We start from the raw sequence: 25423 nt of genomic DNA on the forward strand, positions 1-25423 counted from the left end.
GCGGGGGCTGCAGCCCCACCAGAAAGGCACGGTGAGCGATGGGCAGCGGTGTGCTCCTCCCGTGCCTGCCTGCACACCCCGGAGCCGTCCGACGGGAAGCCAGGCTGCAGACGTGACTAATATTAAGCACGTACATCTCGCAGCTCCTGCTAAATGGCAATTAATTAGCAGGTGCAGGTGCACTGGCGGTGCCTATCGTCAGCCATGGGGCAGGGTGGCCGGCCACGCTGTGTCGGCACCTAGGCTGGGAGAGGGAGTCCCCAGGAGGGGATCCCCGCAGAGGCCAAGCAGGTAATGCAGGGCAGCAAAGTCATGGCACTGCTCCCAATTTTGGAGCCCAAAGGGCCTTTCCAGATCCTCATGGATTCCCTGAGCACCGGGGAGTGACCTCAGCTCTGAGGGCCGCCACCACAGCTGTGCCAGGCTGGGGCCCCCACCGGGACCCCCCCTGCCTTGCTGAAGGGTGCAATTTGGCCAAGAGCAATGCGGATTTACACAGAACCAGCTATGAACAAGTCGTGTGTGTTTCCCAATGACCTGATCCGAGCGCTGCCGGCAGGGTTGTGATTTTGGGGTAGTTTCCCCCCTGCAGAGCTGTCCTCTGGGCTCTGCACTGGGCTCTGGCACCGCTCTTCTTCATCTCTACATACAGGCCTAAAAACTATCCCAGAAACCTTTGTCTCCACCCCAGTCACCACTGAAACATTTTCCCTTTACCAGATACATTTAGGACCAGTTGATATTTTCGAAACGCCAGAGACTAGACCAAGGGTGCCGTCTTGGGCGCTGATTCGCCCCGTGTATCCAGTTCCTCAGCTGTATTTAGCTGCTGTCAGCGGTGCATCATGCCAGCACAATGCCCCAGCTTGGGACACAATGCCTGGGGTGCAGAAGAGCTTTCCATGGTGTTTTTCAGCTGTATTTTTAGCAGGCGGTTTTTGCTTATGAAATAAACTTTCTCATGAAGCGAGTGAGAGAGACAACAGAAAATCAAGCCAAATTCAAGGTCATTTGGCTTAACAGCTGATGTTTCAAACCACTGAACAAATGCAGCTTGCTCTATTTCCAGTGTTAGAGCTGCCAGTGCTGGCAACAGACATTGTTCTCTGGGGAAATAAGCAGCAACAGAAGGGCAATTATTTTGACAGGACAGAGGTTAGAAACTGGGTAAGTCCTGGTACTCACCATCAAACCTGTTCGTTCTAGCTTCACTTGGAAATACTGTTTAAACACAGTCCTGCATTCCACTTCTGACATAATGGTAGGAGGTACACTTGTGCAATTTAAAAATAAAAATCCCTTTTGTTCCCGAACCACAGAACATGGGGACATTTGGGAAAGTCTAACCGAGTCCTGATTGAACAAGAACCTGTGATTACTTTTCCTAGCAAGAGGCAATCGTTACCTTTCACTATGTTTTGCTGCTCTGCAGTGATTTACAGGGCCAAGGAGGTTTATACACATTTACTGTTCTGTTGTGAAGACTTAATGTCTCCCACAATCACTCAAGATGCTCAGGGTTTTACCTCTGAACTGGGTTTGTATAGCAGCATTGGGTGCAGGGATCCCACCTCACTGCATGCAATCTGCAGGCCCCAGTGTACGCAAATAAGGAAAATAAAGGGGGGGGGGGGGGAAGGGGGAGGGGCACGTGTCTCTCCAAACCCCCAGAGGGATTAATTAAGCGATCAACAGGAATCAGTGTGCAAGACACATAAGATTGAGATTAAGTCATAAAATCCTAAAGTGCACACTGGACACTGTGAAAATGGCACATAAGCAGGCTGGGAGGGCTCGTGGGGGCACCTGACCCTGGCCGCCCGTGTTCCACCCTCAGGTCAAACAGAAAAGCTGCTTCGTCTTAATTTCATTGTCATTTTGTGGAAGCAGAGCTCGTTTCTCTGGGCAAAGGATCCTCACCCTTGGGCCTGCCGGTGCCACAGCTCGGCCCTTTCTGTTGAAGCATCAACACCTCCGGCAGCCGGCAAGGTGAGGGGCACAGAGCACTCCCGGGAGAGCCGCCCCGCATCAGTCTTGACAGTAAACACAGCTGCCTGCGGAGGCTTTTTTGAGAAAAGAGTATATATATTGTAAGATCTTATGCTTCTTTTTAAAAAAATAAATAAGACCTTTAAAAAAAGGATTATAAGGTCTTTTACAGAAAGGACTCTGAGCCTGTGGCGGAGCACCCGTGTGGTTCACCCGCAGTTATTCCAGCTGCCCCAAAGGCCGGTGTGAGCAAAGCCGAAGTGGCGCAGTGATGGCCCAGCACCGCCACGGGTGGTGTCCCGGCACCTGCTGGCACCGGGGCGGTGGTGGCCCGGCACCGGCGCAGGTGATGGCCCGGCACCGGCGCGGGTGGTGGCCCGGCACGGGCGGTGGCCCAGCACTGGCACGGTGATGTCCTGGCACCCGAGACGCCACCAACCGGGCGGGAGCCACCCTGGCGGCGGCTGCCACGCAGGGGTCAGGGCAGCGCCCCCCGGCCCCGGCCCGCCGCCCCGGCTCCCCCGCGCCTGCCAAGCGCCCCCCACATCCCGCCATGCCCTAGGCCGGCCGCCCCGACAGGATTTTCCTTCTTTTTGGTAAAGCCCGGGGGCGGGTGCCCATCTGGGAGCCGCGGGACGGGCACAACTTCCCGGGCAGCTCCCCCATCACGGCGGGTCGGTGCCCGCCCCCGCGCTGCCCGTGCCCGTGGGTGCCGGCGGGGCTGGGGCAGCAGCAGCAGAAGCGGCTGCCGGTCCCTGCGGGGGGCGTCGGGGAAAACTACAGCGAGGTTTGCAGGCGGCTCCCGGGGAGGGGGCGGAGGGCGGCGGGGCGGGCGGGGCAGGAACGGGGGGCGGGCCCGCGGCGGGCGGGGGCAGGTACGGGGGGCGGGCGGGGGCCGCAGGCGCTGCCGGCGGGGAGCGGGGCCGGAGCGGCGGGGCGGCAGGTACGGGGGGCCGGGGGTGGGGGGGCCGCGGGGGGCTGGACAGGCGTGGGGCAGCTGCGTCGTGCGGAGGGGACGCGGGTTTAAGGCGTAATGTTGCCTCCAGAGGGAGAGGAATGGGGGGAGCCCTCCGCTGTGCTTTCGGGCGTGAGGAATGGAAACGGTGGGTTCGTGCGCAGGGGCAGGCGCGGAGCCCCCCACCTTCGGCTGCTCGTGCAGCAGCGCTGCGGTGTCCGTGCCAGCTGTGCCAGCGCAGCCAGCTGTGCGCTGCTGCCGCCCCCTCCGTTCACACGGGGCTTTCCCGAATCTCGCCGGTGTGGGAGCAAACCGCAGCTTCCCAGGATGTCACTGCCGTCTCCCTCTGCGTGGGACATGTGCCACCCACCCCGGGCTGCTGCCCCGCGGGGAGGGCAGGGGATGCTTCCTCTCCGGGACACCGGCCTTGCTGCAGAATAATCTGGGGCTGGGGAGGGAGCTGCTGGGGGGATCGCGCCTCTTACATTCCAGGATTCACGTTGTGCATTGCACAAGCAGCAGAGTTGGCTCTCAGCAATGTGACCTTACTGGCACGTGAGGAGCAAGGCTTGTCATCGTGCTAGGAGACAGGGACATCACGGGAAACGCAGTGTTAGGCTGGCAGGGGAAGTATCATAGAATCACGGAATGGTTTTGGTTGGAAGGGACCTTAAAGACCATCTCGTTCCAAGCCCCTGCCATGGGCAGGGACACCTTCCACCAGACCAGGTTGCTCCAAGCCCCAACCAGCCTGGCCTTGGACACTGCCAGGGATGGGACATCCTGTGGATGGGCAACTGTGCCAGTGCCTCAGCACCAAGAAGGGGCAGAGTGTCTAACGTACAGTACAGGGAGTCAGGCGAATGCTATCTAAACTTCCAGACTGTAAATACTCTTCAAGTGCTGTGCACATGCCCGTGGGACCAGAGGCCTGCAAATGCCTGCACAGATTGGGGTGGCCGTGGGCGCCTGAGCCGGCAGCCACGTGCAGCGGATGCTTTCCTCACACACAACAGTGAGGCAAAGCATCTGCTGGGTACTCTGTGACCCCGGGTTCAGGAAGGGCTTTCGTTGCTCACTGCCACATTCCTGCTCCACTTTACAACTGCCAGCCTGTAAACTTGTGATGTAATAGAAAAAAATTCCTCTAATTTGCAAAAATACCACTGGATAGCATAGATGTCTCCTCCAGGAAAACAAGGTCTTTTCATCAGGCTCTGGAGAAGATGGCAGATGAGCAGCTGGTGATCAAAGAGGAATGGCTGTTTTGTGCCCCAGCAAAGTACTGAATAATTGCAGTATCAGTCCTAGTGGTGTTGGAGTGGTTTTGCAGCCGAGGTACCACCCTGGAGCTTCCAGGAGTGTGCTGAGTTTTGCTTATGTCTTTAAGTGGCAATTGCCCTAGGAAAATCCCAGAGGAGACTCAACGCAGTCAACACAATCATTTCGTAACGTGGGAGTCTGATCTCACCTGTAAGGTGGAGGAGTTTCACCTGGGATGGTGCTGGGATGATGCAGGGCTGGACTCAGGGCTGCTGGGGGAAGGTGAGGACACCTCCTTCCCAGCACAAAGCAAACCACATTAGAGCCGGGAGCAGGTTGCTTTTAGGATGGCTTTGGTCATCGCAGGTATGGGGGTGCTGCCGGGAGAGGGGCACGTGGCACCCTGTGCTCCACAGGGTCAACTCCTGACAGGCATTTCAGGTGGTGGCAGAGTGCTGGGAAGGGGCAGCCCAGAGCACAGCGGGGCAGAGGTGCTGAGGGCAGCAGTGGAGCTGCCCCACCGGCAAAGGAGACAGTGAGAGACATTATCTGCACGATAGAGACTAGTCCTGCAAACAGAGCAGTGTGACAATCAAAGTGCAAGGGAGAAGGAGTTGGGGAGACTAATGGATGCGTGTTCCCCTTCCCTGACCAGGGCCTTGGAAGTGAAGCAGCCATATAAGAAATAGAACCAGTGAGTGGCAGCTGAGAGCAGCCGCGTGTCTGGGCCCTGAGCTTCACACACTGTGCGAATAACGAATAATGAATAACGAATAACAGGGGTTTGAGGGCGGCTGTGGGGCCGGTGTTTGTAACCCTGCGTGCCACATGCCTGCAGGAGCCAGGCCAAGTGTCCATCAAAGGGGACAGCCCTGATGTCCCCCTCGGCTCCTGTCCCCTTGCAGCCTCCATTGCCTGTCTCCGGGGTGGGGGTGGGGGGGTGGGTTTGGGAAGGGGCAACGGTTATCTGTGTGCTGACAGAGGGTGGGTCTTGTTGCCCCTCATTTGTCACTTCTCTGTTCCGTTCCAGGTGCAGCCCACTGATGGAGGAAAGCAGGACAGGCTCCAGGCTGGCACCAAGACCGGTACCAAACCCCCTCCAAACAGCTACAGCATCCGAGCACTGAGACTGTGCCCAGGGCAGGACCCCCGCCCTGTCACAGGGGCTTTGGCATCCCATCGGGCAAGGCACCTCGTGCAGAGCAGCTTTCACCAGTGAGAAAGAAACACAAAGTCTTTCTAGAAACATTCTGGAAATAAAGGTAAGAAGAAAACTATTAAGGTGAGAAAAAAGATTGGAAAAAAAGAAGTATGGTCAAGCTTAGCTTTCACTTAATGCCGTTTCTTTTATCGAATGACCTGGTTAGAAACACAGCTCATGCCTAAAGGAAGAGGAAACCTGAGTCCTTCACTCTGCTGCCATGTTAAGATGTGCCCTGAAAAACCTGTGACTGTCTGCTTGGCTGTGTGGCCAGCACACCTTGTTAACTTGGATTTTTAATGTTGGGATCCATGTGTTTTCATGGTGGGGCACAGACACTGCAGGCATCCTGCCTGAGGATGCTCTTCCAGCTGACCCCATCCCCGTCCCTGTCCCCGTCCCCATCCCTGTGCTCCGACTGGCAGGTGCCCCGTGGGATGGAGCAGCACTTGCAAAGAACAGATCCCATAGCTTTGACAGCAGGGAAAAAAAGTCTGAATCAATTTAAAACGTATCCAAAAACTAGTTTAATCTTATTTTCCACAGTGTGGCCTGAATCTAACTCAAAAATGTGAAAATGATGCCCTTCAGCACAGTGTTTTTACGGTGGGTGAGCTGAAGAGATAAAGTGAGATAGAAGGCACTTCAATCTTTGCTTAAAACTGATTTGGAGCTGGTGTTCCTTGCCTAGCACAGTGCCTTCCCCTTGCTATCACTAGCCAGCATACCGTGACTTTGCAAAGAGCACTCTCAGGTTCGATAGCTAAATGGAAATAAATTCAAGGTGGAGAACAAGTGTGTATCGACGACTTCTGCAAAGCCGTGAACAAAGATAAAGCGGCATCAAAATTAGCTGTTCAGTATCTTTAGCTTTACTCTGTTATGAAAGTAGAGCTTTTACTCCATGTGTGCTCCTCGGGCTGTAAGTATGTGTCTCAACATTGCCATCAGGAAAAAAAAAGAATTCAGCCTCAGGAAACAATATAAAAAGAAATAATAACTTTGCCCAGCAAAGTTGGGTTGATGAGCAACCCACAAAGGTCTGTATGACACCCTGGGGTCCCTGGATGGCAGAAGCCCACGCTCGGTGCCTGGCCAGCACGGTCAGTAAGGAGCAGAGCAAACAGAGGCTGCAGGGCATGCGGCCGGTCAGGTCCAGCCGGGCTGGGTTTTGCCTAGTGCGGTGTAGGTGTGTTTTAAATTTTAGTCTGATCTAAACCTTTTATTGGATTTCTTAAAAGGCAGAAAATATTTACTAGTTTGCCTTGCTAGTCTCTCTGGATTTAAATGTGTTTTGCTGGTACCGTTTTATAAAGCAGAGACCAATCCTGAGGCCGTGCCTTGGGACAGTTTGTGCTCACACGCGGCAGCAGAGGGCTCAGGCAGAACGGCCATGCGTGTTTCACGTTGTCCCTTCAGCCACGGGTAACTGAGTTAAAGTTGTTGCTCCTATTTTCATTATATTCCTGCCTAAAAGCCAGCGAGCATCTGATGCAATGTAAGCTCCTTCTGTGCATAAACCCTTCTGCAGGCAGCGGTGAGTGGGAACCTCTGTGGCACGAGTCCACAGAGGACGAGCTGCTGATGCGCTGGTGGGCTGCGGGTCTGGGGGGTGCGGGAGGTCCAAGTGTTCTTTGGAGAACAGAATGCTTTCACATGAGAGTAGAGCCTGCCCTCAAATCTCAGAGAAAGTAGCTAGAGCTTCTTCTTTCCAAGGCACTCTCCTGTCAAGACCTCGTGGTGTCAGGCTATGTCTAGCATCGCATGTGACAGGGTGTGCAACGAAAATATAATCTCTCTTTGCATCATGGAGTGAGACACCATAAAATCTATTAGGTTTATATTTTTATCAAGCTCTGTATATGCTACTCAGGAGATGTCGCAGATCTGGCCAAAAAATCAATGATCAGTATTACCTTTTTTTTTTTTTTCCCGTGGAAAAGTAAGGACAGAGATTGTCCCACTCCCCAGGATGCCTGTACGCACCCTTCAGCTTCCTGGGGTAGTCTGTCTGTGAGTAACTGCATTAATCTAGTTTCTGTGTTGCTGAGTACTGCTCATTATTGAAATATTGCTGTATTATTTCAGCACTCTTTCTTCTGGGGTGCCGAGTTATATGCAGCATTAATATTTAATTCTGTTCTCCTACAGTTTAAATCTGAAAAATGTTCTAAGCAGCTGACTGTGGTTTGTTTTGAAATCCTGCCTCAGGATATTAAGATTTAGTAACACAAATTCTCACCTTAAACTAGCAGCACAAAATATTCTGTTTACTCACAATATGAATGTAAAATATGCAGCATCCCTCACATGAGCAGTGGAAGCATACCGATAGTATCTGAAAAACAAAGGAATTTGGTGGAAAAAACCAATCTGTTGTCCTTCCTGTGGCAGGCAGCGGCACTGAGCAGCATTCCTGGTCCTGGGAAAGGTGCTGCTGGGTCCTGGTCCTCTTCTCCTGCCCCCTCTGACAGCCTGGTGCACTGTAATGCTTTTAAGAAGAGTTGTCTTAAGTCCTGCGTTTAGTAAACGCTGCTAGCCTGAATTCTACCTGAAACCAGCTCATGAGTGTACTGCTTGGTCCATCTAGCGTTGGCAGAGGTTTTGGTTGATGCTGCAGACATACCAGTTTGCACACAAAATACCAACTTCTGAAAAAGTTACCTGGGTCCTGACTGCAACCTGTGCGGGGCCAGGGGCCAGCGCTTGGTAAGTCACGTGGGCACAGCCGCGTCCAGCAGGTCCAAGTCACTTCACTCTCCTGGGGCCAGAAGGGAGATGACAAAAACCTTCACCACTGTTGGAACAGCAAAGCATAAACCTCCCTCCGGTACCCTCTCAGGAGGTGAGGGGCCGTGTCGCTGCCACAGCGTGACCCTGCAGGACATCTGCTCCAGATTTCTCCTGGGTTGTAAAACTACAGTCATGCCGTCATGTAACTATTCTGCTTCTGCTTTGCTGACAGGTGTGCCTGGCGTAGTGCAAACCCTGCCTCTCAGCACAGCTGGTTTGGTGTCTTTTCTCCCACTTGCAGGGCGCAGCATGAACCTGAGGAGGTACTTCATCCGGGCGCTGCACCGCCTGCAGAAGGGGCCTGGCTACACCTACAAGGAGCTGCTGGTCTGGTACTGCGACAACACCAACACCCACGGCCCAAAGCGCATCATCAAAGAAGGGCCGAAGAAGAAATTAATCTGGTTCTTCCTAACTTTGCTCTTTGCATCTCTGGTCTTCTGGCAGTGGGGTATCCTCATCAACACCTACCTCTCCTATAACGTCACTTCGTCTCTCTCTATTGGCTTTAAGACCATGAAGTTCCCAGCAGTCACGGTCTGCAACGCCAACCCTTTCAAGTAAGTTTTTCCTTGCTTAATTTACCCCAGCGTGCTTTAACACCCTCGGTTATACCGCCAGTGTAAGGTACTGTGACCTGCTCCTGTCTCAGACAGCGCACTAGGAGCATCAATGGACTCACTAAGTGGCACTAAAAACTGAAGAGAGGAGACTGATATGAGGCGCGGGGAGGGTTCCTGTGCCTGCGAGTTTGTCTGCGTTTCCTTACTGTATCAGTTGATCTAATGATGGTTATTGCCTCCCCGCAAACTTTCCCTGGCTCAGGGAAAACTCGAAGTTCAACTCGCTTGTTACAACAAAAATCAGTCTCTCGATCTTTCCCCACAATTCCTTTCTTTCTCCTTCCTCGCCATGAACATACCTCTTATCGCTTACACTCTGGCCATAAAGAGCTGGTTAAACAGTAGTATCAGCTGGGAGCTGCAGTGATATAACTCGATCGTAATTTCAAAGGAATAACTGATTTTTGTTAGGGTTGTTTTAAATTTACATCCGTGCAATGATGTAGCCCAAGGCAAGATGCTCTCAACCAACACAGGAATTACTTTGGGATTGTTTTTTCTCTCTGCTTGCTAGAGATGTTTTGTGTAAACTAGTGAATTACTAAAATACAACCAGTTTGGTTCTGTGCTGGCAGGTTCACCACTGCTGCGCTCCCTCTTTATCCTCCTGCTGGTTTTCTTCCTGGTTGCAGGCTGCTGGGATGCCCATGTCCCAGCTGGCCGTGCTCTGCATGGAGGCTACCACTGTCCTCCAGTAAATCTTCAGGTCCCCAGGCATGTCTAAGACAACGGTGCAGCAGATGAGCTCAGATGAGCTGCTACACACCCCCACGACCTTGACACCACCTGGTAACTGCTCCTTGTCCTGCAGATACTCAGAGGTGAAGCATCTGCTGAAAGAGCTGGACAGGCTCATCGAAGTGGCTCTGGAGAGGATCCTGCAGCCCACGCCAGGGAACAGCAGTGAGAACACCTCCTTGCCACTCGACCTGGGGCTCTGGCACCAGATACCACTGGTCCTCATCGATGAGCACAACAAAGACAACCCCATCATCCTGGACATCTTTGAGACCAGCCAGACCTCTGCGGGCAACCAGACCTCTGCAGGTGACCAGACCTCTGCAGACAACCAGACCTCTGCAGATGACCAAACTTCTGTGGGTAACCAAACTGCTGCTCCACCTGCCCTGGCCAATACAACGTCAGAAGAGAAGAAGTACAAGCTGGCAGTGAAGCTGGTGAGAGGGGTCCCACAGGAGGCAGCTGGGAAGGGGCAAGGGGCGGGCAGCGTGGTGCGCAGTGGCAGGGATGCAGCATGGAGATGGGTGTCCCTTCCCCACCAGCTGCCCAGGGCCACTCAGCCTCGGGGCTCTGGTCTGGCTGTGCCGGGGCTGGGGGCTGCCTGTACTGGCAGCACCCTCGTGCAGGGCACACGGAGCCCGTGGGCAGTTTGCAAGTTAATGGTGTGTTGTTTCAATACCACAGAGCTGTTTGCTGGGTTTTCGGAGGAAGGCAGCACAGAGATATTTTAAGATTTTTTTAATTTTCAGAGAGGGGGTCTGATGCCCTGCAGGAATACACAGCCAGACACCCAGCTGAAGCTGCTGGATTTCTGCATGTGGGGCCTGCAGCAGGATCATACTTTAAATAAACTTCCCTATATGAAAGAAAACCCAGCAAGGAGCTGTGTAAAGTCAGTCTGTGGTGAACTTTAGGTAGCTGCGTAACAACAGTAAGATGAGCAGGTTCTTCATGGAAGAAAGCTCTGACAGCGTGTAGCCTAGCACCGCATCAGAGGTACGGAGCGGATCCTGCCAGCAGGCCCGGCAGCCCCTGGGGAGGGGGTGCTGGTAACGCTGGTCGGCAATGGGCAGTAACCGAGCTGTGCGCTGTGTCGGTCGGTGCGGTCCGCCAGCAGCGCCGAGGGCCATGCTGCATGTCCCCATGTCCCCCGTGGTGCCCCCGCGCAGCCCTGCTGCAGGCTGAGCCCAGGGCAGAGCAGGGCAGAGGTGCTCCACGCGCTCCCCACCGCCTTCACCTCTCCCTCGGGTCTGGCACCTAAAATGCCGGGGAGAAGCTGCAGCTGCCGCCCCTGCTGCGGTCCTCAGCACAGAGGCACGTGGGGGTCTCGTGACCCCCCACCCTCTGCTCTGACAAAGGCTTCATGGACCCTGCCTGACCAGACCTTGGAGTTGCCCCAGCTTCCAGCCTTAAAAATTGGCCAAAAAGTGATGTTTTCTGTAAGCTTGTGGAGGTAACACCGGGACTGATGGAGGATCTGCCCAGCTGGGAATCTCCTCGGGGCAGGACCCGCCTGTGAACGCTTGCGATGGGGCAGCCGGCTCCCTCTGGCCGTACCTCTCATTTCCCCAGGAGCAGCAGGCAGGGCTGGCATCATGCCTGGTGCGCGCAGGGAGAGAGGACACGTCGTACGTCCCCCCTGCCGTCCCCACCGCGGGATGGGCTCAGACCTGCCTGCTGTGTGTCCCCAGTGCAGCCACCAGGGCTCCAACAACTGCACCTACAGGAACTTCACCAGCGCGGCGCAGGCGGTGACCGAGTGGTACATCCTGCAGTCCACCAGCATCCTCTCCAAAGTCCCGCTGCAAGAGAGAATCAGGATGGGCTACCAGGCAGAAGACATGATCCTGGCATGTCTCTATGGGGCTGAACCCTGCAACTACAAGTAGGTGCACACCGAGCTCCCTGCCCTTTTCTATCACATCGGGAAAGGTACAGGATGCTAAAGGAGCCTCTTTCTTTTTCTAAGGTATTTATCAATTCATAAAGAGATTTCTCTGGTCCTTAACTTTAACAACATTTCCCAGAGGGTTTCTGTATGTGATTCTAGCTGAAATGGGTTATTTTGGGATAGTGCTGGCCTGAGTTTTAGTTTTGGATGGTCTGTTTTGCTCATGATGTATCAAGACTAACAGCATCTGTGGGACCATCCCAGGGTATTTAGTGATAACCAGCTGCCAGCCCAGGTGCTGAGTCAGCGTACCCCCTGCACAGCGGTGCAGCCCTCAGTTACATCCCCCTCTTTTTACACAAGGCTCTTGAAATGGGTTTTAGCCATTGTTGTTTCTTACAGAGACAAAATTTATATATCCTGTTCTGAGAAACATGAGCGCACAGCAGCACCCCAGGCTGCAAGGAGGCAGCAAAGAGGGCAACAGAGAATTGTCATCAAAGAATGAGATATAACACCAGCCAAAACCTGTTACCATAGCTCAGATCAAGCAATTATTTCTCTCTTCTGTGTGACAGACTATTCCCTTCCATTCCAACAGAGCGTTATCCCCAGTGGCTGTGTCTCAGTACACACCAGTACCTTGCTTTGCTATTTTTTCAAAGGCAGATTGATTGCAGTTATATCAGCTGAAATTTCTATACAGGCATTCAACAGACAAAGCAATTTAAAGTGAATCCCAGACGTAGCTGCCAAGCTCTGGTCTCACCAGATGCGTTATGTTATAGCCCTTTAGTCTTCCGTGAGAGTCACAGGTTTTTGTGCATGATTCTTCCAGGAATTTCACCCAAATCTATCACCCAGACCATGGTAACTGCTACATCTTTAACTGGGGCATGGATGAAGAGGCTTTGAATTCTTCCAACCCTGGAGCTGAGTTTGGTAAGAGCAGCTTTGCTAAGGAGGAAGGAGCTAAAGGAGCAGAAGTGCTGGGAGCTATGCTGTCTCTCAGTGGCCATTTCTGTTATACACAACAGCTGGATGATTTCTTTGTCTCTGGAGCGCTGCAGCATGGAGTCGTGGTTTTCCAGAAGGGGATAAGCCCCCAAAAGGGGACTGTGCCACATAGAAACAAGGAATGTGACTACAGATGTTACACCTAGCAAAAGTGCAACATCTGGAGAGTCAAAATTGTGGAGGCCATGTCTGAGTGCTCGCTCAAATTTTCCCACTCGGTGCCCTCACGATCCCATGTATTGAGGCATGCGTAAGGCTGCCATGGACCCGACCCTTCCCCACAGAACAGAGGTTTCTGTGCACAGCAAGAAGAAAATAGATTCTGGGTTGGTTTGTTTTTTTTTCCAAAGACTCACATTTTGATGCAATTCCTGTTCTGAGTGTTTTGTCTGGTGTCCCAGGGCTGAAGTTAATTCTGGACATCAGCCAGCAAGACTACATCCCCTACCTGTCATCCGCTGCCGGGGCCAGGCTCATGCTGCACCAGCAGAAGAGCTTCCCCTTCCTTAAGGATCAGGGCATCTATGCAATGGCCGGGACAGAAACCTCCATCGGTGTGTTAGTGGTATGTGTGGCATTCCTCTAGAGCAGATTGTCTGAGAATAATGTTATCTGATGGGACTGCAACCAAGTTTGTTTTAAGTCTTGGCTGAACTGGCTCAAACCAAAAGAGTCAGGGTATATGCTAGCTGTGGGCTGGAACAGTTTATGGAGACTTTTATGTAACTGTCCTGGCAAAAAGTACTTTATTGAAGCCAAAATATTGAGCTCAGATCATTGTTGCCTCTTCCTTTAGCGTGTCAGAAGCTGCCTTGCTAAAACGTGCTGCTTTTGGACACCCTCATCTACCTCGATCCGCCCTGGGGAATGGGCTGCACCTCCTTCAGCTCTGCTGCCTATGATCCTTTGATTTTTTTCAAAGAGAGCAGGGAATGAAGGAATTACAGAGTCTCTAGAAAACTGGCACCAGGGACCTGGGGAGCAGCAATAACTGCTGAAGTTTGCTCTTTTGGTTTTCTTTCAGGATGAACTGGAACGGATGGGCTATCCGTACAGTGACTGCACAATGAATGGGTCTGATGTCCCTGTGAAAAATCTCTACAGCCAATATAATACCTCCTATTCCATACAGGTAAAACACACTTTTAAATCAAACACGACTATTTAGGAAAAATCATCAAAGCCATTAAAATATTTGACTAGCATGCAGGATTACTGGAGGATCAGCAATGATAAAGTAGAAAGCATAACCTAAACATGGGAACCTTCTTTTCTGGTAATAAATCCACACTCTAGACCCAGGTTTGGAAACGATCCCAGTGGACCCAGTGGAAATAACTGTATGGCAGGAGCAAGTCCTAATGATGCAGGTATTGAAACTTGCATTAAAAGATAAGGACCGTTGCTCTGGCAGGCAGCACAGTGTAGCGTAATCTTCAGTTTGTCATTCTCACAGCAGAACAGTTTGTGTGGCAAGGAGAGGGCATCAGTAGTTATTGTTCCCTTGGCCAGGTGTGAATTTTGTCTCATTTTGAGAGGATGAAAATGGTCATTTCTGTAATTTCCTCAAAAGTCAAATGGCAGCAAACCCTCCCCCCCGGTCTCTGTGGTTACATGGGTGTGTGACCTACCAGCAAAGTCCTAATTTGCAGACAAAAAAGCAAATATTTTTACTTGCACATAATGAGCACAGTTTAATGCTGGTCCTTTCCTTGTACTGTGCCGTCTCAGAGCTCCGGTCCCCAAAGCGGAGGGTTCCCTCTCATCCTGAAAACCAGGCGAAGCAAGAGCAGGGTGTGCCTGGGCTGCTGCAGGGTGCCGGAGCCGGGAGGCAGCCCCCTCCGCAGTGCTGGGGAGGGTGGGTGTCTGGAACAGGGTGAGGCTCCCAACAGCTTGGGTTAATGCCAGTGCTTTAACATCATAGGAGACAGTGGGAAAAAGCATCTTCCAGTGTCCCATTGGGAGCGCAGAGCTCCCCGTCCTCTGCACCACGGTAGCCCGACGGCTTCCCACGTTAGCCGCAGGAGGCTGTGGAGCAGTTTTGCTCCTTTCAGGTTTCCTTTAAAAGAATAACTGTTCCTGCCGTGTCACTGGGCTGAGGGCAGCTGGGTGAGGGTCACCAGGGCTCGCTGCTGGGTCCTGCACACAGGTCACACCAGCCCCACGCAGCGCGACAGGCTGGGGGCAGTGCGGCTGGGGAGCTGCCTGGGGGGAAGGGCCTGGGGGGGCTGGCTGACGGCCGGCTGGGCATGGGCCGGCAGTGTGCCCAGGTGGCCAACAGCACCCTGGCTCATGTCCCAAACCGTGTGGCCAGCAGGCCCAGGGCAGTGCCCGTCCCCCTGTGCTGGGCACTGGTGCGGCCGCAGCGGGGACCCTGGGTTCGGTGCTGGGCCCCCCGCTCCCAGACAGACACCGCGGGGCTGGAGCGCCCCAGGGACGGGCACGGGGCTGGGGAAGGGGCTGGGGCACCAGCCCTGTGAGGAGCGGCGGGGGGAGCTGGGGTGTTCAGCCTGGAGAAAGGGGGCTCAGGGGGCCTGATCACTCCCTACAGCTGCCTGAGGGGAGGTTGCAGCGAGGGGGGGGTCGGTCTCTTCTCCCAGATCACAGGTGATGGGACAAGAGGAAACAGCCTCAGGTTGTGCCGGGGGAGGCTGAGATGGGATATTCCCAAACCTTCCTTCCCCGCAAGGGTTGTGCAGCCCTGGAACAGGCTGCCCAGGGGGTGCTGGAGTCACCGTCCCTGGGGTGTTCAAACAGCACACAGGTGTGGCGCTTGGGGACATGGTTAGTGGTGGCCTTGGCAGTGCTGGGTTAAGGGTTGGACTCAGTGGTCTTAAAGGTCTTTTCCGACCTAAATGATTCTATTCTATGATTAAAGCAATTAGTTTCTTTTTCAGCTGTGAGATTATCTTTGGTTTTGCCCTACAATTTCCATGCTTGGCTGAAATCTTTTAATTATAGGCAGACCAACCAGCAAGGGGTAGACTCTAGTCATTGCCCATGTCCACAGGCGAGCTTCCCTAAACTCAAGGGGTTCTGAGCAATGGCCATAGCAGCGTGCGACACTGTAACCGGGACAGCAAAGCTGCTCCATCCGCAGGCGCCGTCTTGCAGCATGAATGGACACTGTGGCTCTGGGAAGCTTATGCTGAGGCGTTAATGTGATGCTTTTCATGAGCTGGGCTGGCTCCTGCTGCTGGGGGTGTGCTGGGAGGATAAAAGCTGCCTGGGGAACTGTTGTGTTCTGGGTTTTAGCCAGGGCATTGCTCTAATGTGCAAAGCAAAGCTCCTATTTTGTGTACACAAGTAGTACTTACCCCAACAGGAGAGGAATATACAGGAGGGATTCCTGTCCTGAACCCTCCAACTCTTTCTCTTTAAGGGAATTTCTCTTTAAGGGAAATAAGTCATTTTTCCACTGAAAATGCCTGCTTGTTTTGTATAGGCAATGAAGACAGACCTTTGCTTTAAAATTGTGATGAGAAAGTTGAGTGTTTGTAAACCTTGAATCTGTAGAAAAATATAGTGTAAACATTAAGCACCAGTTAATTTGTAACAAGCTATAACATCAGGGAGAAGTATTGCTGGAGGGAGAGATCTGGCTGTAAGGAGAACATCAAAACCATTTTGGGGGTTATTTACAAATGCCTGGACAAGTAGGAGACCTTTGGTCTAGCAGGCATTTTTTATATTTCTGCCTTTATATAACAATAGGACCACTTTATCCTGCTTTTTAAGATGCTTTTATAACGTTTAAGCAAATACTTGCAATGATTGCATTATTACTTAAAAGCTGCTAAATGCTGGCTGGGGTTCTATGTCCACGTAATCCAGAGACCTCTTCAGAGACCTCTTGGCAAAATCCAGCTTTTCCATCACTGCCTGATTGCAGAGAACTCTGTAAGCATTTCGTATCACACAGAAATTCTCTGGCTGTTCTACCTAGCTGGAGCTGTTAAATTTAATCATCTTTTCATAGACTTTGTTATTGCTTTGTGCACTGTTTCATCCAGAATCCCACTCCAATCTCGGGTGATTAACTTCATGCCTCACTGAGCTAATGGCAGGGCTGCAGCCCGGCTCGCACACTGCCGAAGCTGCAGCTGCAATCCCTTCAAGGAGAGAAGCAGATGCACAGATAAGATAATTCAGATTTCTAAAACCTGCTCTCTGTGTTGAAGCATTTTTAGAGTCGGGCTTTAAAGTGGAAACCAGCCCTTTGTCAGTATATCATATAAAGCCTGGAGACAACAACAGTGTCTATGGGTGTAACACAACATTTTTATTCCTTTTTGGAAACTCCGTATTACTTCCATGAAGCCTAAAATAGTTCAGAAATGAGCAGTTTCTTGTGCAACTGGGAGCAGGCACTGAGTTTCCTTCTGCTCCTGCGAGGTGACTTACCCTCAGCAGCTCCCACTGGGATGTCCCTTGAAATCTCCAGGAGTGGCAGGAAAAATGCATCACAAAGAAAACCGAGACCGAAGTGCAAAGCTCTGCACATGGCAGCTGATCTGCCAGCCTCGCCTCACTGTTGTAAAGCCAGCGTGACTTGTGCCGGGCTTCCAGAGCCTGCTGTGCCGCCTGGTGATGCTCCGTGCACATGGGAGGGATGGGCTCCGGCTGTACTTCTCCCTCCGTGGCTTCAGCCTCCTCTGTGTCCAGCCACAAAATCATCTGTTCCATGCAAAAGAGAGAAAATACCTTGGGACCGAGCAATTCTCCTAGCCAGCGCAGCCTCCAGCAGCACAGAGGCAGGCAGGGGGCTTCAGCCCGCATCTAAGCAGCTCCCTCTTCCCTTTTCCAGGCTTGCCTGCGTTCTTGTTTCCAAAATCACATGATTGAAATCTGTGGATGTGGTCACTATATGTTTCCTTTACCTGAAGGGGTAAATTATTGCAATAATGAAGATAACCCAGGTTGGGGTAAGAACACGAACAAAACTAACTGCACAGCCTTCCCAGGGTCCTAGTGTGCTGGAGGGGTGGGAGCGGACGCGAGTTTTATTGCTGTTGTAAATGCAACAGGTAAAGGCTTTTGCCTGTGTAACATGGCCCCGTGGCCATTCGGGTCCATGCATGGGGGTGGGGGGCCCAGTGCTCCCCAGGGCGGGCAAGGGCCGGTGGCACGGTTCTGTGCGGGCAGCTCCAGCAGGCAGTCGCCTTCCCACCCCTGCAGCTGGCCAGGGCTGTGCCAAAAATACTGACATTGGGCAAGCTGACTGTATAGAACCTGTCTGCAGAAAATGAAAATCTATTTTTAATTTATTATTAAATTGTCTGATCGCTTTGCCCAAGTTTCCCAAGGAAAGGAAGGTTAGAGGGGAAGACAGCAAACCTGCGCAGCAGGCTCATACCTAAATATTTCTTTTATTAAATGAAATTGATATAATCTAGTAAGTGGGGTCCTTATCTAAACAGATGCTTTGGTTTTTTGTTTTCACCAAACAGCATATTGCTATTCATCACTGAGATCAAGTATAAGGCACAGACAGATTTGTATTGACTCTTGTAAGGAAACGTGCAAGTAAGTACCAAAGCCATTTCTGGAGGGGATCCTGCGTTTCGTCTGCCGTAACTCTGACCTTTCTAAAATGGGGCTGGTTTTCTGGATGAGAGCTGAAGTTCCAGTGACTTCAGAGAAGGGGAAACTTCTGTGCTAACACTCTCCTTTCCTCCCACCAGCGACACGCAGTATAAGATGACCATCTCCATGGCAGACTGGCCGTCTGAGGCTTCAGAGGTAACACCGGTTTCTTGCTTTGAAACATACATTAATAATTACCTGTTCTTAGCCACATGAATCACTCAGTATTTTCAGAGCTAATGCCCAGGTTGCAAGCGCCTCTTTGCTAAATTACATGTTTTCAGCATACAGACAGGCAGCAGCACCTGTGCAGAGGCCCCCCCCTCCCCGCCCCAGCAGCTCATCCTCCCCAGGGGTCCTGCACTGAGGATGCAGAGAGAAGCTGAGCACCCACCTTCCAGGCCGAGCACCTGCACGGCGTGGGCGCGCTTCCTACGAGAGGCCAGGAGCCCCGACCTTCACTGCGCTCCAGAACCTGCCTGGTTCAGGTCTGCGGCAGGCTACGAGCAGGCGCTGTCTCCTCTCCCAGGCTCCTGGCGCTTGCCTCTGCCTTGCTCGGAGCACGTCACACCAGGGACTTGGGGACTCACCATTAAAGCCAAATGGACCTGCAGCCCCACCGGGCACTTGACATCACCCATCGATGCAAAGTCAGATCAGGTCAAGGCAGCGTGGGGAGATGCCGTAACCCCCCAGCATGGAGTGCGAGCAGGGTGGGCGGCACTGGTTGAACGTGTTACTCAGCATTTTCCCATGCTTTTAATTTTATAGAGCTGGATCAAACCAGGACCGCTCAGGGTTCTGCAACTCCCTTGGGCTCCTGCCCCAGCAGGTGCCCAGAGAGGATGCCTCTGCTTGGTTCTGAATAAATTTTGTTTTCCTAGGACTGGATTTTCCATATTCTGTCTTATGAAAGGGATATGTCAACAAATGTGACTCTGGACAGGTAAGTGAAGGAACAACCACTTTATCTTCTCTATTGAGCCTGTTAACATTAGATTAACATGAACCTTGGCAATGGGCCAGAGCACACATATGCTGATGCAAAGGGAGAAAAAGATTTGGCGCATGTTTGCCCGCAAGGTACATAAAGCAAATCTGAAATGCACTTCATGCATATCCTCTACTCTCCATAGTGACAAACTCAGACAAACTCAAATGTGCAGCTAAATTAAAATCAGCATTGACAGCAGCACCTGTAATCAGTCACACGTAGGAGCCTGGAAGCTCTGATGCTGTGAACTGCCAGGGTCCAGCTCCTGTATCGTAACATTCATCCCTTCATACTTACATCTTTGAACCTGCCAAGAGCAGCAGCAGTAGAAGGGATGCGCCAAAATTAGGGTAACTGGTGAGTTTCCCTTTGAGAACCTAAACCCTGAATTAGAGGGAGGGGAGTTTCTCCCCAGTGGAAAAAAAATAATTTAGAGAAGCAGGAAACAGTTCCACAGATTCTGGCTGATCCATACACATTAAGCCCCCTGTGACGTGGTCGGTCATGGTGCAGCCACTCTGCCAACGCACACGGGGCCACGAGGTGCAGGGCACTGAGGAGGGGTGATGGCCCCTCTAGACCAACCAGAGCAGTTGGGAAGAACAAGGCAAACAGCCCCAAAGAAGCTTCCAGGTGCCCAAGGGCTTCTTCAGGAGGAACTTTTTAATGTCTTCCATGTGCCAGAGAGATGTTTTGGTGGAGCCTCGTGAGCGGCTCTGGTGGGGCTCTGCGCAGCCCTGCCTGCAGGCAGGTGGGGGGGTGGAGGTGCTGGGTGCCCGCAGCCCAGCTCTGTGCCGAGCTGCTCTTTGTCTCCTACAGAAACGGCATCATCAAGCTGAACATTTACTTCCAGGAGTACAACTACCGCACCATCTCCGAGTCCGCTGCCACAACGGTGAGTGCCCATCCCTGCCCTTCCACCCAGGGCCGCAAGCGCCTGGAGACCAGATGCAGAAACAAGTGATGCTGGACACACAGGCAGGGCTCAGCTCCTCCTGGCCGGCGATGCCCCTCACCGGGATAGTCTGCGAGTCCCTGGGTGCTGCTGCGAGGAAGCAGACAAAGCCGCCTTCACCGGCTGGTTCACAGCCCCAGCTTTGTTCTTCCCCTCCACCTCCTGTCCCCATCGCCGGTGCAGGGCAGGTCACCAATAAGCAGCCCCAGCGAGTGCAGCCCTGGCTGGGCAGCAGCCACAGGGCAAGGGACTCAGCGGGCAGGTCCCGGGGGCAGGAGTGGTGGGGACATCACCCAGCTATCGGTGGGGGCTGATCAGGGACCGGGGTTTGCCGCCTCGGCTCACTCTGCTCTCTTCCCCACAGATCGTTTGGCTGCTGTCAAGCCTGGGAGGCCAGTTTGGGTTCTGGATGGGGGGCTCGGTGCTGTGCCTCATCGAGTTCGGGGAGATCATCATCGACTCGCTGTGGATCACCGTTATTAACGTGATCAGCTGGTGCAAAGGCCTGAAGCAGAAGCGGGCGCAGGCACGGTACCCGGACACACCCCCGACGGTGTCGGAGCTGGTGGAGGCTCACACCAACCTGGGCTTCCAGCCCGAGGACACAGGTACCCTCCCCAGGGATGAGGCGCTGCCCCCCGAGCCTGGCACCCCCCCGCCCAACTACGACTCGCTGCGCGTGCAGCCCCTCGACGTCCTTGGGCCCGACAGCGACACAGAGACCGAGTGAGCCGCGCACCCCGTTACCTCCCGGGGGCTGCCGATGGCAGGCTGCTGCCGCCACGCATCATTTATCACTCGCTGAGCAATCTTTTACTCTCTAACCAAAATTAGGAAGGAATTAAAAAGCCCTGGCTGTCCTCCCCTCCCTGACTGTTCACTGTGAAGAAGCTCTGCCTAATAAACCCTGTAATAAACCTCATGGAGTCGGTGTCGTGCTCTGGCTTTAGCATGTAGAGCTTGTATACATCGGCGTTGCTATAGAATCGTTAAGTCAGTGTTTCTTTTTAACGCATGGGTGGGAAGTGCTTCCTAGTGAGAAGAGCAGGTGGAGGCAGCTGCGAGGGCTGCAGCTGGAGTCTGAAGCAGGGCTGCAGCAGCAGGGAGGCAGGCGGTGCTGGGGAGAGACCGGGATGTCCTGGCAGCAGATGCTGAGACATGGCACAGCATGTGCCACAGCTGCACTGCACCGTGGGTCGGACCCTCGGGTTGGGACCCAAGCTACTTTTGACATCTGAGGTCGCGGTATTTCCAACCCTAAACAACTACAGTGGAAACAGTGAGAAAGAAAACTGTCCCTTAGCTTCGGGAGGCCATGGGTGCCCTGTTTGCTGCTCAGGATTTAACACTTGCGCTGCAGATGAGCACAACTGTTAATGTGTGTCCAAAATAAATACTCCGGCCACCATAAAGAGTGAGGTGTGGGGAGGAAGTGCCAGGCTGTCTAACAGTACCACTCTTGGAAATAAATAAAAAGTTGCCTTTAAAGTTTCCTGTTGGCAGCGGGTGCAGTTCAGCGCTGGCAAGAGGCTGATGGCAGCGGCTTGCAAGAAGGGGAGGTGCTGGGCTCGCCCTGATGAGAGGGCAGCCAGGGGGCTTGGTGGTCCCCGCAGGGCTGGGCTGAGCTGGGCAGTGAGCTCACCTGACCTCCAGCTGGTCCCAGCCCCCGCTTTCCCAGGAGCCCATCACAAGCCCCCAGGACCTGCCTTACTGAAGTACTTTTGCAAAACTTCAAGAGGAAACACGATCGTGTGGTTAAATCATGCGACCGGGAACACGATGTTCTGGGCACGGCGCCTGGTGCCAACGCAGGGTGGCAGGGGCAGCGGTGAGGAGGGTCCATGCTCCCTCACCTGAAGCTCCCCGAGCACCGGGTGCTCTGGCACAGAGCTGCTGGGGGGGAGCCTGCTGAGGGTCTCTCCATCCCCCTTCAGCAGCGGTGGATGTGGTTGGTCTAGTTCCTGACCACCAGCACCAGCAGGACTGAGGAACACGGGGATGATCTGCCAGGTGAGATGCCGCCAGCACGGCCGATGCTGCCCCACACGGGGGAAATTGTCTTCAAAATATATTGAAAAAGTCAAACCCTTAATTACTGGCATATAGCTGGTCTAACACTGCTGCAGTACAGTTACAAGAAATTAATGCATGGAATATTTGCAATCTTAAGAAGACTTGATTCATGAATATTTTAAATTTTATGATGAGTTCCAGAAGTAACAGCGAGTTAAAAGTTTTGATTTTTCTATTACTTTTGATACCTGAATTTTTACAGACTTTTTCCGATTTTTCTTGGTGATCATAACAAGAAACTTAACCACTTTTTTTAAATTAAATTCATGGTTTTTGATAACGAAACAGCTTTGGAAATCACATTCTCAACCTGTTTGGGTTTTTTGCTGATGTGAAAGAGGGGTGAGTATCAGGGGAGTTCAGTGTATATCCATGATGTGCACCTTCACATCCTCCTGGGTTTCAGCCCAGTGACTGGAGTCCCAGAACCTGTCACTCCACGTGTGCAGGATGATGCTCAAAAATGAGTAAATTAACAAATCCTACAGAGCCAGTCATTAGAAGCAGTTCAGAAACCACGCAAAGGTTTCACTGTTGCTTCTTGGTCAGTGCTTCAGCAACCCACTGGCTGAGGTTTTTGATTCTGACAGTGCCCAGAAACCAATGCAATGGGAAGAGCCTGCAACCAGGTGCAGAACAGCCCTTCCTTGGGTTCACCCTCCTGGCAGGCCATGGTTCATGGACCTCCTGAGCTGGAGGCTGTTTTAGTTGTCACTGCTTGAAAATCAGGAGATTATGAGAAAATGAGGAGGTTATTTAGAAGCTGATGCTATGCCACTCGGCAGAGCACTCTCATTTGCAGAACATGCTGCTCATTCCAACTAATGCTTTACAGGCTTTTTTTTTAGCATCTGAATGATTCCTCTACAAGTTTTGCCTCAGAAACAACGTATGATCATCTTTTGTACATTAAGCAAACAACAGCTACACTACACTAGGAGAAGAGAGAGCTGACACTGTCATCCTTCAGCACCAGATTCCTTATGAGTTGGAACAACTAAACAAGGACTGAGCACACAGACCTCATCCCTCACCTTCCTGGGCTGGTGAGACCATACTCACCTCTGATCTTGGCTGGGATGAGGAGTGGAAAAACAGGGGCAATTTACAGACATCTGCAGCCTGAGAATACCTAAGTTAAAAGATATAAGGAACAAAAATCCAGATATAGGGAGCACAATCTTATGAAGTCCACATGCTGCCCCCAGCCCCTTATCCATCAGCTGGTTCTCATTTAGAAGAGCAAACGACCGAAAGCCCAGGAACACGCTGCTCTGCAAGAAAATCATCTAACCCTGGGTATGGTGTGAGCTCCGCAAGCACATAAAACCAACCGGAGCAGTGACAGGGCAGACAAAAGGTGGTTAGGATGCTTGTAAAGACAGAGGAATCCAGCTCTTACAAGTTGTCCTAGACTTTTCCTGCCTGAGACCTCACTTCCCTTCTCCCTAAAGGGGTGCTTCTCTCCCAAGCACCACGAACCCACAGGACAGCCTCCTTCACCAGAAAAAGAGAGCTCTTGTAAATTGACAGCACTTCACCCACATCCCAGCTGAGCTGGAAACAAGGACCTGACACCCTCCGCTCCTGATTCAGCGTTCAGCATACGCACACAAGCCAATACTTGACAAAGACCTCCAAACAATTTTGCAATAGTGAAAAAACACCACTCCCTCCAAAAGACACAATAGAATTTGCTTAAAACACTAGGAAACCTGAGAACAAGAACCTGGGCATCTATTCTCACGTTCTCACCAACAGACAACACTGTCAACCACACGACCAGTAAGTCCCATTGTGTGGGAATCCAAATAGCTGTTCAAACATGAAGATACACTCCGAAAGGCAGCACCTGGGCTGCTGCCATCCCGGGGCTGCCAGCAGGTCTCAGGCTGTAGAGCTGGCAGGGGAGGCTACACCTTCCAGCCCCTTTTCACCCTAGCTGGGTGCTGGCCTGGGGCCACTTCCCTGTGAAATGCAACAGCAGCAGGCAAAGAACAGCCTCAAAAATCCTCACCTTTGACTGACAAGGCAGGAGAAGGATGGGAAAGGCACAAACAGTGAGATTCACCTGTCCTGCACCAGGGGCAAAGGAACAGCGTGTTCTTTGGCAGGACATGGACAGTTTACTATTCCAGTTACTGCTGGTTTATAGAGGGTGTCTGACAACTAATAAAAGTGGAAAGTGCCTCAGGTACTTGACTTCGGCTCTCTTGGCACTCTCCCCTAAATGGACTGATTGCAGATAAGCCTATGTGCACAAAGTGGGGTTTTTTTCTTGCTGCAGCAGCAGTGCAGCCACTGGAAGAGTCACGGGCCCAGACGCAGAGCTGGACCCAGAGCCCTCCAGGGGGAAGGCTTCATGAATCACAGCCGAACAAGACACCTGAGAAGTCTCAACACAAAACAGCAGCAAATTTCCAATTCATTTGGGGATTTCTCTAACAGACTTTTCATACTCTGAAACAAAAGAGAAAACATCTAACTGAAAATCTTACCAAGAAAAAAAAAAAATCACCCAGAAAACACATTTTACTTCCTTGCTCTGAAAATTTTTTTGGGCAACAAAATTCAGAAAACCCAAAACCTGTTTATAAAACACCTCTTCTCTCCTCACCCCTCCCCAAACTGCAGTTTTGGCAGTAAAACATCACCAAAGTCCAGCTGATAACAGCAAAGAAATCCAATTTCACTCAAAAACCCATACCACTGGTAAAATATCCTTTATCGGCACGTTACATGTGTGCTACAAAACACAGAAAAGATGTTGGTGTAACAAAACCAGACACGGGCTGCCCAGAAGAGCAGCAGCTCCGGCAGCTCCAGCAGCTAAGCACACAGTTACCCAGTGACGAACACATCAGGCTAATGAGTCCTAAAAGGACAGCCGCAAATGCAGCATGACAGGGACAAAAAATGACACCTGTACAAAAGACAGAGGCTGTCAGGGGAAAAAAAACCAAACCCAAACACCAGCCAAAAAGCAAAGACAGCAGAAAGATCTGTGGACCAGGCTAAATGCTTGTTAGAGGCAGCCTGAACCAAGTTAAGGAAGAGACAAAGACGCGGACACCAGGAGAATTATTCCTCCAAGGCATCTGACGGTAAAAAGGAGAAAACTGTGGATACAGATAAGGGGAAGAAAGATGTTTTGCCCCCTCTGAAACAGAAGAGTTTGCATGAGGTTTTATCCAGCAGTCTCACACAACTGGCACTCCAGTTTTGAAACCCCATTGTTTTCTGTCCAGTTTCCTCCTAAGAAAGAATACTTAGTTGCTTTGTAAAAAATCTATATACGAAGCTTTAATAAATTTTACAAGAAAGCAACACTTTCATTAATTC

At 52.0% G+C, this 25423-nt stretch overlaps 1 protein-coding gene across 5 annotated transcripts; it reads left to right on the plus strand.

The window, feature by feature from the left end:
* SCNN1B (sodium channel epithelial 1 subunit beta) lies at window positions 1-25328 on the plus strand. 5 transcript variants are annotated; one of them, XM_080384427.1, is made up of 14 exons: window positions 1-2776; window positions 5238-5469; window positions 8443-8761; window positions 9636-10002; window positions 11257-11450; window positions 12295-12398; window positions 12875-13038; window positions 13498-13605; window positions 17281-17398; window positions 17924-17999; window positions 18158-18215; window positions 18944-19005; window positions 19873-19948; window positions 20373-25328. In XM_080384427.1, the coding sequence occupies exons 3-14, from the start codon at window positions 8451-8453 to the stop codon at window positions 20736-20738; spliced, it is 2004 nt and encodes a 667-aa protein (XP_080240553.1). In that variant the 5' UTR covers window positions 1-2776; window positions 5238-5469; window positions 8443-8450; the 3' UTR covers window positions 20739-25328. The 5 variants fall into 5 exon arrangements, with proteins under 5 accessions (XP_080240553.1, XP_080240551.1, XP_080240550.1 ...); XM_080384425.1 differs by lacking the exon at window positions 1-2776 and adding an exon at window positions 2877-2932; XM_080384424.1 differs by lacking the exon at window positions 1-2776 and adding an exon at window positions 2943-4573.
* Window positions 25329-25423: the final 95 nt, after the last annotated feature.

Source organism: Falco punctatus (genome assembly GCF_963210335.1).
Source record: "Falco punctatus genome assembly, chromosome: 4".
In the NCBI taxonomy this organism is placed as follows: Eukaryota; Metazoa; Chordata; class Aves; order Falconiformes; family Falconidae; genus Falco; species Falco punctatus.

Bases quoted from the DNA above. Each gene is read 5' to 3' on its own strand.
- SCNN1B (XM_080384427.1), top strand. From the start codon at position 8,451: ATGAACCTGAGGAGGTACTTCATCCGGGCGCTGCACCGCCTGCAGAAG. The intron at 13,039-13,497 runs GTATGTGTGGCA...GTTTTCTTTCAG, and splicing joins CCTCCATCGGTGTGTTAGTG to GATGAACTGGAACGGATGGG. The intron at 19,006-19,872 runs GTAAGTGAAGGA...TGTCTCCTACAG, and splicing joins ACAAATGTGACTCTGGACAG to AAACGGCATCATCAAGCTGA.